The sequence below is a fragment of the Bombina bombina genome, chromosome 1 (assembly GCF_027579735.1).
Source record: "Bombina bombina isolate aBomBom1 chromosome 1, aBomBom1.pri, whole genome shotgun sequence".
NCBI classification, from domain to species: Eukaryota; Metazoa; Chordata; class Amphibia; order Anura; family Bombinatoridae; genus Bombina; species Bombina bombina.
Genome location: NC_069499.1, coordinates 1000151595 through 1000168465, shown reverse-complemented (window position 1 = coordinate 1000168465; position 16871 = coordinate 1000151595). Strand labels below are relative to the sequence as shown.

General features: G+C 41.3%; 1 protein-coding gene across 1 annotated transcript in view; it reads right to left on the bottom strand.

Moving 5' to 3' along the window:
* Positions 1-302: 302 nt before the first annotated feature.
* PIGT (phosphatidylinositol glycan anchor biosynthesis class T) overlaps positions 303-16871 on the bottom strand; it is a 114933-nt gene continuing 98364 nt past the window's right edge. The window contains exons 11-12 of the mRNA XM_053712780.1: positions 2636-2719; positions 303-947 (exon numbers count right to left, since the gene is read on the bottom strand). Of these exons, the coding sequence (XP_053568755.1) occupies positions 695-947; positions 2636-2719 (337 nt within the window). The 3' untranslated portion in view covers positions 303-694. The remainder of the gene's footprint in view (positions 948-2635; positions 2720-16871) is intronic.

Sequence of the window (16871 nt, the reverse complement as noted above, 5' to 3'; positions counted from 1 at the left end):
GGGTGTATGGGGTGATAATAGCACATGGGGTTTTAATTATTGGTTAGAGGGTATTGACATAACAGATAATTATAGTATTTATAGTATTTAGCCAATGCAAGGGGTTCTACTAAGGTCAAGGGTTTTGATTAACTTAGCTTCTTAGAACAATGATGTCTGATACTTATAAAATACTTTTCTAACAAGTTCTGAAGTCTGACTATCTGTAAGATTTAATATATGATGTCACAATTCAAAGTATGAACATGATATAAATGTTGAACAAAAAAAAATATATATATATATATAAAAAAATTATATACTTCTTTGTAAGAGATTTTATTAAAAACAAAACAAAAAAAAACCCCACACAGGATAAAACAAACAACAACACATAATTTATGGCTTGGCTGTGAACAGTTAATTTTAATAAACCACTCTGTACAAAATGGCAAGATCAGAAATCTCAGTCACTGAAAAGCAGAGGTTATATCATCCAATATTACCACCAACTGGCTGAGATTATCGTCACAAGAGAGGCAGGATGGAGCCTAGCCCATTTAAATTATACCCATCAAAAACACAAAGAACACAAAGTCACCTTAATTTATTCCAATTTGAGGCTAATCATTTCATTCAAGTCTTAAATGTATAGCTGCTTCATGTCAGTGCATTTTAGGTTCTCTTTTTCCTCAATACAAAGTTCCACAGAAGCTCAGAGAGGTGGAACTCCACGTAGACGACGGATAATGTTCGCTACCTTTTTTACCAAACCACCACCTTTGCTGTCCTCCACCTGGAAGGTCCTAGTAAGCAAGTTGTACAGGGAGCCATAGCCTACAGCCACCACAGTGCAGGTCAGGCAGATGACATTGTAGGGCATGCTGAAGTCTGGCGTAGGAAGATTCACAAGTAGGGGTTCAGTATACAGACGTATAAAGTAACTAGAGCTGTCTGTGGATGGGAACCTGTCACACAGAAGGCAAGAAAAGATTTTTTTTTAGAGGGTGTGCCTCACAAACATGTAGTATCACATGCAATGTGTGCAAAACATGATTGTCTTGAAGAAAAAAAAAAAAAAAAAAAAAAAAGTGTATAGTTGTAAATAGTTTTCAGTATTTAAAAATATAATGAAATTAAGTCCTAAAATGAAAATACATTGTTTTAAAGGAATTAAACACACAGTAGAAGTACTGCTTGGGGCCGCAAAGCACTGCTGGTCCCAAGTGGAAACCACCACTGATCCAAAAAGCAGCGCTGTCAATCAACTGGTGCTGTTGATTGGATCAGAAGCTGTTTCCGCTCTAGACCAGCGGTGCTCTGGTGCTTTTATGTGTTTAAACCCCTTTGCAGGGGTAAAAGACACCATAGTGCACAGTAAGTTTTAAAATTACATATATAGTCTAGAAGAGAAGAGGAGCACCAAAATATTAAATCACTTTTATTAAAGGACCAGTCAACACTGCAGATTTGCATAATCAACAAATGCAAGATAACAAGACAATGCAATCGCACTTAGTCTGAACTTCAAATGAATAGTAGATTTTTTTCTGACAATTTTAAAAGTTATGTCTACTTCCACTCAGCCAATCACAAATGCATACACGTACCATGTGACAGCAATCAGCCATTCACAAATGCATACACACTTATTCTTGCACATGCTCAGTAGGAGCTGGTGACTCAAAAAGTTAAAATATAAAAAGACTGTGCACATTTTGTTAAAGGAAGTAAATTAGAAAGTTGTTTAAAATTGCATGTTCTATCTGAATAATAAAAGTTTAATTTTGATTGAGTGTTCCTTTAAATACCTTTAAAATACACACGATAACAACCACATGGGCAAGTACTTAGTGCTATCAGTCAGGACAGCTACTGTTTCTGAATATGGCGGAGGGACCCGTCAATCACTTATAGGGGAAATGCACCCAGCACAGATGATGGCATTCTGATAAACTCGGTCTAGGAGCCTCATGGAATACTCCCTGATCACTGGGCTCCTGTTACATAAATAATAAAGGTTGGTGTGACTGGGGACATTTATATTAATACATTTTGATTTGTTTGAACTTATTGTACACTTTTTATGGAACGGGTCCCTCTACATTGTGCTATATATAAATAGCAGAGGACTTTTGATAAATTCCCCCCCCCCCTATTTTTTTCTGCATACTCCAGCATTTATTAAGGCTTTAGTGTCCCATTAAGCTACACTGTGTGCTGCTAGCATATAGTTGTAATAAGTGCACCCTACATTAAAACGAGACATCCCACTGATAACTACAGTTGCACAGCCCACTGTCTTCTGGAAACATTTCCAGTTCAACTGTGAGAAACTACAAAAAAAAAGTGTAAAAACACACAAAGTAGAGATTATACCCAAAATGATAAAGATTGCTATTGTGTGTTATCAGATTAATACATTTGGAATGTTTTATTGTTAAAACAAAAATATATATAAAAGCATATCAAATCCAAAAACACAGAAACTCAAAAGTATATGGATTTGGATATATTGTTTTAACAAATGCAGGTATACTGCCAAGATAAGAAAAAAAGAGATATATACATACACACACACACACACACATATATACATACCCGCACACAGTACTGTTACAAGATCTAATGCTAGGATAAAGTCTCTTACACTTACAGTGTGGTAAAGAGGGGACTATTCTCCAGTGAGTCCGTTTTTGTGCTGATAACACTTGGAATCAGTACACTGAGTGCAGAAGGGCTATGCAGGGTAGAAAAAAAAAAATCAGATGATTAGAAGGATCATAAAAAAGTACTTAAAAATGTATAATATAGTTGTATACAGACTGTTCTACAGGTCCATGACATATATGGAATGAAAAGTGTCTCTCTCATTTAAGTTACAGTCTAGTCAAAATTAAACTTTCATGATTCAGATACGGCATGCAATTTAAAAAAAAAAAAAAAAAACTTTCAAATTTATATTTATAATTAAATTTGCTTTGTTCTCTTAGTATTCTTTGTTGAAAGCTAAACCTAGGTAGGCTCATATGCTTATTTCTAAGCCCCTGCAGGTTGCCTCTTCTCTCAGTGCATTTAGACAGTTTTTCAAAGTTAGTCAGTGCTAGTTCACGTTTGCCATATAGTTAACATTGTGCTCACACCAGTGGAATTATTTATGAGTCAGCACCGATTGGCTAAAATGCAAGTCTGTCAAAAGAACTGAGACAAGGGGGCAGTCTGCCGAGGCTTAGATAAAAGGTAATCGCAGAGGTAAAAAGTGTATTAATATAACAGTGTTGGTTATGCAAATCTGGGGAATAGGTAATAAAGGTATTATCTATCTTTTTAAACAATCAATTTTGGTGTGGACTGTCCCTTTAACATACAAAAAGAAAATTTATGCTTACCTGATAAATTTATTTATTTTTTGACACGATGAGTCCACGGATCATCTTAATTACTAATGGAATATTCACCTCCTGGTCAGCAGGAGGCGGCAAAAAGCACCACAGCAGAGCTGTTAAATAGCTCCTCCCTTCCCTCCCACTCCAGTCATTCGACCGAAGTTAGGAAGAGAAAGGAAAAGCCAAGGTGCAGAGGTGTCTGAAGTCTACATAACCCATAACCTGTCTACAGGAACAGGGCGGGTCGTGGACTCATCGTGTCAAAAAATAAATAAATTTATCAGGTAAGCATTAAGTTTCTTTTCTTTTTTAAGACACGATGATTCCACGGATCATCTTAATTACTAATGGGATTCAATACCCAAGCAAGAGTACACAGATGATACGGGAGGGACAAGACAGGGAACCTAAACGGAAGGCACCACTTTCTGAAGAACCTTTCTCCCAAAAACGGCCTCAGCCGAGGCAAAAGTGTCAAATTTATAGAACTTTGAAAAAGTGTGAAGAGAGGACCAAGTTGCAGCCTTGCAAATCTGTTCCACAGACGCTTCATTTTTGAACGCCCATGAGGAAGCAACAGCCCTGGTTGAATGAGCCGTAACTCTCTCGGGAGGCTGTTGTCCAGCAGTTTCATATGCAAAACGTATGATACTCTTCAGCCAAAAAGAAAGAGAAGTAGCCGTAGCTTTCTGACCCTTGCGTTTACCTGAGAAAAACACAAACAAAAGAAGAAGACTGACGAAAGTACTCAGTCGCCTGCAGGTAAAACTTTAACGCACGGACCACGTCCAAATTGTGCACAAGTCTTTCCTTCTGAGAAGGATTAGGACACAAGGAAGGAACAACAATCTCCTGATTAATGTTCCGATCAGAAACAACCTTAGGAAGAAATCCTAATTTAGTACGTAAAACTACCTTATCTGATTGGAAAATAAGATAAGGAGACTCACACTGCAATGACGAGAGCTCTGACACTCTCCGAGCAGAAGAAATAGCAACAAGAAATAAAACTTTCCAAGATAATAACCTAATAGCTAAGGAATGCATAGGCTCAAAGGGAGCCCCTTGAAGAACTTTTAGAACTAAATTAAGACTCCATGGAGGAGTAACTGGTTTGAACACAGGCCTGAACCTGAGCAAGGCCTGACAAAAAGATTGTACATCTGGGACATCCGCCAGACGTTTGTGTAACAAAATAGATAAGGCCGAGATTTTACCCTTTAGGGAGCTCCTCGATAAACCCTTCTCCAAACCCTCTTGGAGAAAAGACAAAATTCTAGGAATCCTAACTCTACTCCATGAGTAGCCCTTGGAATCACACCAATAGAGATATTTACGCCAAATCTTATGGTAAATCCTTCTAGTTACAGGCTTACAAGCCTGAATCATGGTCTAATGAGCAAATCAGAAAAACCCCGCATGGATAAAATTAAGCGTTCAATCTCCAAGCAGTCAGCTTCAGAGAAACTAGGATTTGGGTGAAGGAAGGGCCCCTGAATCAGAAGGTCCTTCCTCAACGGGAGTCTCCAAGGAGGCAGAGATGCCATCTCCACCAGATCTGCATACCAAATTCTGTGAGGCCAGGCCGGTGCTATGAGGATCACCGAAGCCCTCTCCTGTTTGATACGAGCAATTACCCGAGGAGAGGAAGAGCAAACTGAGGAAATAGGTATGCTAGACTGAAGGTTCAAGGGACCGCCAAAGCATCTATTAGTTTCGCCTGGGGGTCCCTGGACCTCGACCCGTATCTCAAGAGCTTGGCATTCTGTCGGGATGCCATGAGATCCAATTCCGGATGACCCCACTTGAGAATCAGATTGGAGAACACTTCCGGATGGAGTTCCCACTCCCCCGGATGAAAGGTCTGCCTGCTCAGGAAATCCTCCTCCCAATTGTCTACCCCTGGGATATGGATCGCCGATAGACAACAACAAGAGTGGGCTTCCGCCCACTGGATTATTTTGGTTACCTCTGTCATCGCTAAGGAACTGCTCATTCCTCCCTGATGATTGATGTAAGCCACTGAAGTTATGTTGTCCGACTGGAACCTGATAAACCGTAGAGAGGCTAACTGGGGCCAGGCCAGAAGGGCATTGAATATTGCCCTCAGTTCTAGAATGTTTATGGGAAGAACAGACTGACTGAGTCCAAACTCCCTGAGCCTTTAGGGAGCCCCATACTGCACCCCACCCCAGAAGGCTGGCGTCTGTTGTCACAATCACCCAAGATGGTCTGCAAAAGCAGGTTCCCTGGGAGAGATGATCCAGAGACAACCACCATAGAAGAGAATCCCTTGTCTCCTGCTCCAGAGTTATTCAAGGAGACAAGTCTGCATAATCTCTGTTTCAGTGTCTGAGCATGCTTAACTGCAGAGGTCTGAGATGGAAGCGAGCAAACGGGATGATGTCCATTGCCGCCACCATCAGCCCAATTAACTCCATGCACTGAGCCACTGACGGCCGAGGAATGGACAAGTATCGATAATCTTTGATTTCCTGACTTCTGTCAGAAAAATCTTTATAGACAGGGAGTCTATTATGGTTCCCAAGAAGATGACTCTTGTGTCTGCAACTAGGGAACTCTTTTCCAAAAATTTACACGTGAGTTCTCAGGAAAGATTATGTCGGTGTGGGATCTTGCTTGTTGAAAAGATGGCGCCTGGACTAGAATGTCGCCCAGATAAGGTGCCACCCCAATGCCCCGTGACCGAAGTACCGCCAACAGAGACCCCAGAACCTTTGTGAGAATTCTGGGAGCAGTGGCCAGGCCGAAAGGAAGAGCCACAAACTGGAAGTGTTTGTCCTGGGAGGTAAACCTTAGGAACTTGTGATGATCCCTGTGAATAGGGACATGTAGGTATGCGTCCTTTAAATCCACTGTTGTCATAAAATGACCCTCCTGGATTAAGGGAAGAATGGAACAAATAGTTTCCATCTTGAAGGACGGAACCCTTAGAAATTTGTTTAGACTCTTGAGATCTAAAATTGGTCTGAAGGTTCCCTCCATTTTGGGAACCACAAACAGATTGGAATTAAAACCCTGACCCTGTTCCAGTACTGGAACAGGAACAATCACTCCCAGGGCGGAGAGGTCTCTTACGCAATGTAAGAACACCTCTCTTTTTGTCTGGTTTGCAGATAATCTTGAAAGAAGAAACCAGCCTCTGGGAGGAAAACTTTTGAACTCTAGAATGTATCCATGGGACACAATTTCTATTGCTCAGGGATCCTGCACATCCTGAACCCAAACCTGAGCGAAGAAGGAAAGTCTGCCCCCTACAAGATCCGGTCCCGGATCGGGGGAATGCCCTTCATGCTGTCTTGGATTCAATAGCAGGCTTCTTGGATTGCTTTCCCTTAGTCCAAGACTGGTTAGGTCTCCATGCAGGTTTGGATTGTTCTTGCTTAGAGGAGGAAGATAAAGAAATTCCTTTGAAGTTTCGAAAGGAATGAAAATTGGTCTGCTGTCCTTTCTGCTTGTTTCTCTTATCTTGAGGGAGAAGATGACCCTTACCTCCCGTAATATCCGAAATAATTTCTGATAAACCAGGTCCAAATAAGGTCTTGAGGAATAGCCAGAATCATAGACTAAGAGGAAACATCTGCAGACCAAGGCTTTAACCATAAAGCTCCGCGGGCTAGAATAGAGAAACCTGAAATCTTAGCTCCCATCTTAAAAATTTGAAGAGAAGCGTCAGTAATAAAGGCATTAGCCAACTTCAGAGCCTTTATCCTATCTTGGATCTCCACCAAGGAAGTCTCAGTCCTGAGAGACTCAGACAGTGCATCAAACCAATAAGCCGCCGCACTAGTGACGGTAGCAATGCACGCAGTTGGCTGCCATTGCAGACCCTGGTGAACATAAATCTTCTTAAGTAGACCCTCTAACTTCTTGTCCATAGGATCTTTGAAAGCACAACTATCCTCTATGGGAATAGTAGTTCTCTTGGCTAGGGTGGAAACGGCCCCTTCCACCTTAGGAACTGTTTGTCAAGCCTCCTTGAAAGAGTCAGCTATGGGAAACATCTTCTTAAAAATAGGAGAAGGAGAAAAGGGAATGCCTGGTCTCTCCCATTTTGGAGGTGTGCAAGCTTAAACTGAAAGAAAACACCTCAGCATAAAAACATAATTTATGCTTACCTGATAAATTTATTTCTCTTGTAGTGTATCCAGTCCACGGATCATGCATTACTTGTGGGATATTCTCCTTCCCAACAGGAAGTTGCAAGAGGATCACCCACAGCAGAGCTGCTATATAGCTCCTCCCCTCACTGCCATATCCAGTCATTCGACCGAAACAAGCCGAGAAAGGAGAAACCATAGGGTGCAGTGGTGACTGTAGTTTAATTAAAATTTAGACCTGCCTGAAAAGGACAGGGCGGGCCGTGGACTGGATACACTACAAGAGAAATAAATTTATCAGGTAAGCATAAATTATGTTATCTCTTGTTAAGTGTATCCAGTCCACGGATCATCCATTACTTGTGGGATACCAATACCAAAGCTAAAGTACACGGATGATGGGAGGGACAAGGCAGGAACTTAAACGGAAGGAACCACTGCCTGTAGAACCTCTCTCCCAAAAACAGCCTCCGAAGAAGCAAAAGTATCAAATTTGGAAAATTTGGAAAAAGTATGAAGGGAAGACCAAGTTGCAGCCTTGCAAATCTGTTCAACAGAGGCCTCATTTTTAAAGGCCCAGGTGGAAGCCACAGCTCTAGTAGAATGAGCTGTAATCCTTTCAGGAGGCTGCTGTCCAGCAGTCTCATAGGATAAACAGATTATACTCCGAAGCCAAAAAGAAAGAAAGAGAGAGAGGTTGCCGAGGCCTTCTGACCTCTCCTCTGTCCAGAGTAAACAACAAACAGGTTAGATGTTTGGCGAAAATCTTTAGTAGCCTGTAAGTAAAACTTCAAGGCACGGACTACTTCTAGATTATGCAAAAGACGTTCCTTCTTTGAAGAAGGATTAGGACATAATGATGGAACAACAATCTCTTGATTGATATTCTTGTTAGAAACCACCTTAGGTAAAAACCCAGGTTTTGTACGCAGAAGGTCTTGTCTCAGAGGCAGAGTCCATGGTGGAAAGGATGACATGTCCACTAGGTCTGCACACCAGGTCCTGCGTGGCCACGCAGGCGCTATTAATATCACCGATGCTCTTTCCTGTTTGATTTTGGCAATCAGACGAGGGAGCAGAGGAAACGGTGGAAACACATAAGCCAGGTTGAAGAACCAAGGCGCTGCTAGAGCATCTATCAGTGCAGCTTCTGGGTCCCTGGACCTGGATCCGTAACAAGGAAGCTTGGCGTTCTGGCGAGACGCCATGAGATCCAGTTCTGGTTTGCCCCAACGGAGAACCAATTGAGCAAACACCTCCGGATGGAGTTCCCATTCCCCCGGATGAAAAGTCTGACGACTTAGAAAATCCGCCTCCCAGTTCTCTACACCTGGGATATGGATCGCTGACAGGTGGCAAGAGTGAGTCTCTGCCCAGCGAATTATCTTGGAGACTTCTGACATCGCTAGGGAACTCCTGGTTCCCCCTTGATGGTTGATGTAAGCCACAGTCGTGATGTTGTCCGACTGAAATCTGATGAACCTCAGTGTTGCTAGCTGAGGCCAAGCCAGAAGAGCGTTGAATATTGCTCTTAACTCCAGAATATTTATTGGGAGTAGTTTCTCCTCCTGAGTCCATGAACCCTGAGCCTTCAGGGAGTTCCAGACTGCACCCCAACCTAGAAGGCTGGCATCTGTTGTTACAATTGTCTAATCTGGTCTGCGAAATGTCATACCCTTGGACAGATGGGCCCGAGATAACCACCAGAGAAGAGAATCTCTAGTTTCCTGATCCAGATTTAGTAGAGGGGACAAATCTGTGTAATCCCCATTCCACTGACTGAGCATGCATAATTGCAGCGGTCTGAGATGCAGGCGCGCGAATGGCACTATGTTCATCGCCGCTACCATTAAGCCGTTTACTTCTATGCACTGAGCCACCGTGGGGCGCGGAATGGAGTGAAGAACACGGCAAGCATTTAGAAGTTTTGATAACCTGGACTCCGTCAGGTAAATTTTCATTTCTACAGAATCTATTAGAGTCCCTAGGAAGGAAACCCTCGTGAGAGGAGATAGAGAATTCTTTTCTTCGTTCACTTTCCACCCATGCGACCTCAGGAAAGCCAGAACTATCTATGTATGAGATTTGGCAATTTGAAAGCTTGACGCCTGTATCAGGATATCGTCCAAGTAAGGAGCCACCGCTATGCCTCGCGGTCTTAGAACCGCCAGAAGTGAGCCCAGAACCTTTGTAAAAATTCTTGGGGCTGTAGCCAACCCGAATGGAAGAGCTACAAATTGGTAATGCCTGTCTAGAAAGGCAAACCTCAGGAATTGATGATGATTCCTGTGAATCGTAATGTGAAGGTAGGCATCCTTTAAGTCCACTGTGGTCATGTACTGACCCTCTTGGATCATGGGTAAAATGGTTCGAATAGTTTCCATCTTGAATGACGGAACTCTGAGGAATTTGTTTAGGATCTTTAAATCCAAAATTGGTCTGAAGGTTCCCTCTTTTTTGGGAACCACAAAAAGATTTGAATAAAACCCCTGTCCTTGTTCCGTCCGCGGAACTGGATGGATCACTCCCATTACAAGGAGATCTTGTACGCAGCTTAGGAATGCCGCTTTCTTTATCTGGTTTGCAGATAATCTTGAAAGGTGAAATCTCCCTTGTGGAGGAGAAGCTTTGAAGTCCAGAAGATATCCCTGAGATATGATCTCCAACGCCCAGGGATCCTGAACATCTCTTGCCCACGCCTGGGCGAAGAGAGAGAGTCTGCCCCCTACTAGATACGTTGTCGGATAGGGGGCCGCTCCTTCATGCTGTCTTAGAGGCAGCAGCAGGCTTTCTGGCCTGCTTGCCCTTGTTCCAGGACTGGTTAGGTTTCCAGGCCTGCTTGGATTGAGCAAAAGTTCCCTCTTGTTTTGAAGCAGAGGAAGTTGATGCTGCACCTGCCTTGAAATTTCGAAAGGCACGAAAATTAGACTGTTTGGCCTTTGATTTGGCCCTGTCCTGAGGAAGGGTATGACCCTTACCTTTACCTCCAGTAATGTCAGCAATAATTTCTTTCAAACCAGGCCCGAATAAGGTCTGCCCCTTGAAAGGAATGTTGAGTAATTTAGACTTTGAAGTCACATCAGCTGACCAGGATTTGAGCCATAGCGCCCTACGTGCCTGGATGGCGAATCCGGAATTCTTAGCCGTTAGTTTAGTCAAATGAACAATGGCATCAGAAACAAATGAGTTAGCTAGCTTAAGAGTTCTAAGCTTGTCAACAATTTCAGTCAATGGAGCTGTATGGATGGCCTCTTCCAGGGCCTCAAACCAGAAAACTGCCGCAGCAGTGACAGGCGCAATGCATGCAAGGGGCTGTAAAATAAAACCTTGTTGAATAAACATTTTCTTAAGGTAACCCTCTAATTTTTTTATCCATTGGATCTGAAAAAGCACAACTGTCCTCAACCGGGATAGTGGTACGCTTTGCTAAAGTAGAAACTGCTCCCTCCACCTTAGGGACAGTCTGCCATAAGTCCCGTGTAGTGGCATCTATTGGAAACATTTTTCTAAATATAGGAGGTGGGAAAAAGGGCACACCGGGCCTATCCCACTCCTTACTAATAATTTCTGTAAGCCTTTTAGGTATTGGAAAAACATCAGTACTCACCGGCACTGCATAGTATTTATCCAGCCTACACAATTTCTCTGGCACTGCAATTGTGTCACAGTCATTTAGAGCAGCTAATACCTCCCCAAGCAATACACGGAGGTTCTGAAGCTTAAATTTAAAATTAGAAATCTCTGAATCAGGTCTCCCCGATTCAGAGACGTCACCCACAGACTGAAGCTCTCCGTCCTCAGGTTCTGCATATTGTGACGCAGTATCAGACATGGCTCTTACAGCATCTACGCGCTCTGTATCTCGTCTAACCCCAGAGCTATCGCGCTTGCCTCTCAATTCAGGCAATCTGGATAATACCTCTGACAGGGTATTATTCATGATTGCAGCCATGTCCTGCAAAGTAATCGCTATGGGCGTCCCTGATGTACTTGGCGCCATATTAGCGTGCGTCCCTTGAGCGGGAGGCGAAGGGTCCGACACGTGGGGAGAGTTAGTCGGCATAACTTCCCCCTCGACAGACCCCTCTGGTGACAATTCTTTTATAGATAAAGACTGATCTTTACTGTTTAAGGTGAAATCAATACATTTAGTACACATTCTCCTATGGGGCTCCACAATGGCTTTTAAACATAATGAACAAGTATCCTCTGTTTCAGACATGTTTGTACAGACTAGCAATGAGACTAGCAAGCTTGGAAAACACTTTAAAGCAAGTTAACAAGCAATATAAAAAACGTTACTGTGCCTTTAAGAGAAACAAATTTTGACAAAATTTTAAATAACAGTGAAAAAAGGCAGTTACACTAACAAAATTTTTACAGTGTATGTAACAAGTCAGCAGAGCATTGCATCCACTTGCAAATGGATGATTAACCCCTTAATAACAAAAACAGAATAATAAATGACAAAAACGTTTTTTAAACACAGTCACAACAACTTTGAAGCCTTTTGAGCCCTTCAGAGATGTCCTGGATCATGCAGGAAGAAGCTGAATGTCTCTGTCAGTATTTTTATCTGCACAGAAAAGCACTAAAATAGGCCCTTCCCACTCATATTGCAACAGTGGAAAGCCTCAGGAACTGTTTCTAGGCAAAAATCAAACCAGCCATGTGGAAAAAAACTAGGCCCCAATAAGTTTTGTCACCAAACATATATAAAAACGATTAAACATGCCAGCAAACGTTTTATATTACACTTTTATAAGAGTATGTATCTCTATTAATAAGCCTGATACCAGTCGCTATCACTGCATTTAAGGCTTTACTTACATTAATCCTGTATCAGCAGCATTTTCTAGCAAATTCCATCCCTAGAAAAATATTAACTGCACAAACCTTATTGCAGGAAAACCTGCACGCCATTCCCTCTCTGAAGTTACCTCACTCCTCAGAACATTTGAGAACAGCAATGGATCTTAGTTACTTCTGCTAAGATCATAGAAATCACAGGCAGATTCTTCTTCTAATGCTGCCTGAGATGAAACAGTACACTCCGGTACCATTTAAAAATAACAAACTTTTGATTGAAGTTAAAAAACTAACTATAATACACAACTCTCCTCTTACTACGTCCATCTTTGTTGAGATTTGCAAGAGAATGACTGGATATGGCAGTGAGGGGAGGAGCTATATAGCAGCTCTGCTGTGGGTGATCCTCTTGCAACTTCCTGTTGGGAAGGAGAATATCCCACAAGTAATGGATGATCCGTGGACTGGATACACTTAAGAGAAATAAAGGAAATACACAGACAGAGTCTGAGAATTCTCACTTATAAACTACCGAAGTATCCTCCACTTCAGGCTTCAGGGCAGAACATTCGGAATAGATACTGCTATATCAGCAACATTCACTGATTACATACATTTCCTCAAGCATTTTCCCTGTAACATGGGAGAAAACAGACAAAGCATCAGAAATCGCTTCAATGATCCTAGGAAGCGATGTCCTGCCAAGTAACTACAGATGGAGTATGAGAGGAAGCGCAGGGCACTGCATGTGTAGGCTATAACATTTTTTGGATACTTGTGGATTTTTTTTTTTTCAAATGTATTCCTATATTAAAGTTCTCTCACAACATAGGAGAAGAGAAGGTAATAGGTGATTTCACATTTGATTCAAACCCTGAGGAGACACTTTGTAAGGTCTCTTGGACCACTCTTGCTCACATATGGGGGAATAAACAAATAAAAATTAACCCAGTAAAAAAATCATTACGGTTTCTTTAATTTTTAAAATGGAACCCTTTTGGTTTAGGTTACCGTTTAAAAATGCAACTTCTTTATTTATGTGTGTCAACTATAGAGGTGCATGATACTGTAAACCTCTACACCTCAGCTTAAACATTTTCTCAAGTGTTTCCTAACTGAGAAGCCTGCCAGCCGATCTACACAGTAAATATTTCGGACTCCACTGAAGCGCTGTCCGGTCCATTCTCTATTCAAGAAGAAACACTCAGGGATAAATCTATGCCTTCCGTTTCCTGAAAAAACCTTGAAAGTGTTGCGCCACAACAAACTCCGTCCATCGTGGGCGTTAACATAGTCATCTCCCGGTTGCCATTGAAATGAGTACTAGGCGAAAACGCTGGGAGCCTAAGAACAGACGGATCAGCTTCTAATTTGTACTGAGCAGCTGCTAGTCCGAGAATAAAATTTTTAACATACCAATACCCTCACACTAAACTCGTTTTAAAGTGTAAATCATCAAGGTCTTGGTAATATTAGATCTCTGGGTCGGCTATTATTAAACCACTGGGAGATGAAAACACATGTCCTGTCCAGCCCCAGTGCCTGCGTCCAGACTGTCCAAGGTGTCCCCTAAAACTCTAGGGAAATCTAACTTGTAACCCTCTAAAAGAGAGACCAAATTTTGATGAGGTATAAATAAACGATAAAGTGTCTAACCTTTCTTCTGAGTTTTTGCTACAACCCCCAGAATAAAGTCAGCACTTACCTCATCTTCTGCCTGACAGTCAAGGCAGTTCCAGGTTTGAGAGGTCCTTTCCCTCACATGGACCTGTAAAAAAATGAAAGCCTGAGTAATATCCCTCAGATTTTCTTGGTAAGGGCAGCATAAATTATATGGGAGGTGCAGTGAGAATTATGTCCCACAACTTCCCATTGCTCTAAAGCAACCAATGCCCTACTGAAGAGACTGATATGGACTACGGCTACACCCTAGGACAAAGCAGCACAATCTTGTATTACTTTAAAAATAATAAACTCTTGATTGAAGAATCTTTTCTAACACCTCACTTCACCACTTCCTATCACTAACGTAGGAAAAGATAATGACTGGGGTGGGAGGGAAGGGAGGAGCTATTTAACAGCTCTGCTGTGGTGCTCTTTTGCCGCCTCCTGCTGACCAGGAGGTGAATATCCCATTAGTAATTAAGATGATCAGTGGACTCATTGTGTCTTAAAAAATAAATATTATATTTCTTATGTATACTTTAGTTTCCAGGTCTCTTATTCTACTTTAATTAAAGCCGTTTAGTATTTAACAATCTGCTTTAAAATTATTAGTATACAGAACTATTCAACATAACACTTTGGTAAAGGCAATAAAATAAGAATGCAAATAACTAAACAGATTTCTATGTTGGCAACAGATTATCTTAAAGGGAATTTAAAGTGAAGGTAAACTTTGGTGAATGAAAGCCCGTTTTTTTAAAAATACTATTAAAAACAGGGGCACTTTCATTCAAAGTTTACAAAGCAGCCATTTTGTTAAAAAATTGCCTTTTTTTCTTTTCACTGCTACAGCAGCTTCCCCCACCTAGAGATCCTCTATTCATACGTCAGCAATGACTAATCCGGCTTCCTCCAATCACAGCATTGCCTCAGGCAATGACTACCCTGGGGGGAAAGCTGTGATTGGAGGAAGCAGGATTAGTCATTGCTGACGTATGAATAGAGGATCTCTAGGTCGTGGGAAGCTGCTATAGCAGTGAAAAGAATTTTTTTTTTTTTTTAACAAAACGGCTGCTTTGTAAACTTTGATGAATGAAAGTGCCCCTGTTTTTAATAGCATTATTAAAAAACGGGCTTTCGGTCCAGCTCTAGCTCTAAGGGTCATATAGTCTTGTTGACAAGCTCTAATCTAAAGGTTAATGTCTACTGAACCCTTCTCCCCTCCTATAGAATACTGTACACTTTTACCCCTGGTGGAGTTCCCCTCCTCTTTTCCCCCTGACACCCCCCCCCCCCACTTACGCCATTAGCCTCCTTAATCCTTTAAATACTTGGTTATACAAGTATATTTCCTATCCACTCTGATAGTTATATAAGCCCCTTCTACTGACCTTACATTGATACCCAAAGTACTTGGTTCACCTTATCGATTAAGCCTACAGTGCACTCCCAAGTGTATCCTCTCTACAATACATTCACAGCTCCCATCCCTCCTTTGACCCCCCCTATTATTGAGCGGCTCTTGCCCGCTGAACATCCCTTCTTTGCTTCTGCCTCATATAACACATTGGAAAAAATATCTTGGCCTTCTAATCTTGTAGATATAGATTTCTTTTTTCCTTTTCGCAATCTACGAGAAGTACAGAGCTATAAAAAGGTATAAAATTGTAAACTAAATAATTCCGATATCCTTGGGCATTTCCAAATTAGAAGTTCTTTAAATAACGACTCACAAGTCTACTACCATATTTTGCGGCTTCTAAATTGTCGATTATGTACTCTATATAAAAACTTGTATTTGAATCCTTGGATGACAGTGCACTAATCCTCTCTGTTATTTGTTTCATGTTATTATGTTTGCCCTAGGTTATACACAAAAACTTGATTGTTCAAGTACATGTACATCCCTGCGTGGATACTTTATGTGATCTCTGTTGGAACCCAATTTTCTCAATAAAAATGTATTAAAAAAAAAAAAAAAAAAAAAAAGGGTCTTTCGTTCACCAAAGTTTACCTTCACTTTAAACCGAAGTGTCTTTCATAATTCAGGTAGAGCTAGGGTTGCCACCTGTCCAGGAATGACCCATACAGTTTGGGTTTCCATTTGTATGTCCAGGTTTGAAGCAGAGTCAGACACGGCAAAAAAAAATAACAGCCACAGCCAAAAAAGGTGACATGGCCTGAATAAAAAGTGGCAACCCTAGACAGCGCATCCCTTTTTAACAGCCTTCTAATTTACTTCTATTATCAAATTTTCTTTGTTCTCTTGGTGTCTTATTGATAAACAGGTAATCTCAGGAGCGTGCGCGTCTGGAGCACTATATGGCAGCAGTTTTGCAACAATATATATTATCTATATGCAAGAGCACTAGATGGCACACTATTTGCTGCTGTGTAGTGCACCAGACACCTACCTAGGTATCACTTCAACAAAGAATATCATGGGAAAAAAGCACATTTGAGAATAGAAAGAATAGAAGTCAATTGGAAACCTTTCTTATCCCTTTAAAGGGATACTAAACCCATTTTTTTTTTATTTCATGATTCAGATAGAGCATGAGATTTTAAGAACCTTTCTAATTTACTCCTATTATCATTTTTTCTTTGTTCTCATGCTATCTTGATTTGAAAAAGCAGTACTGTCAGAGAATTTTTTGTTCAGCACATGGGTAGCACTTGCTGATTTGTGGCTAAATGTAGCAAACCAATCAGCAGCTCTACCAAGGTGCTGAACTAAAAAATGGGCCGGCTCCTAACCTTTTATTACTGCTTTTTCAAATCAAGATAACATGAGAACAAAATAGAATTGAGGAGTAAATCAGAAAGTTGCTTAAAATTGCATGCTCTATCTGAATCATGAAAGAAAAAATGAGGGGTTAGTATCCCTTTAATGTAGTAAATCTGTTTTCAT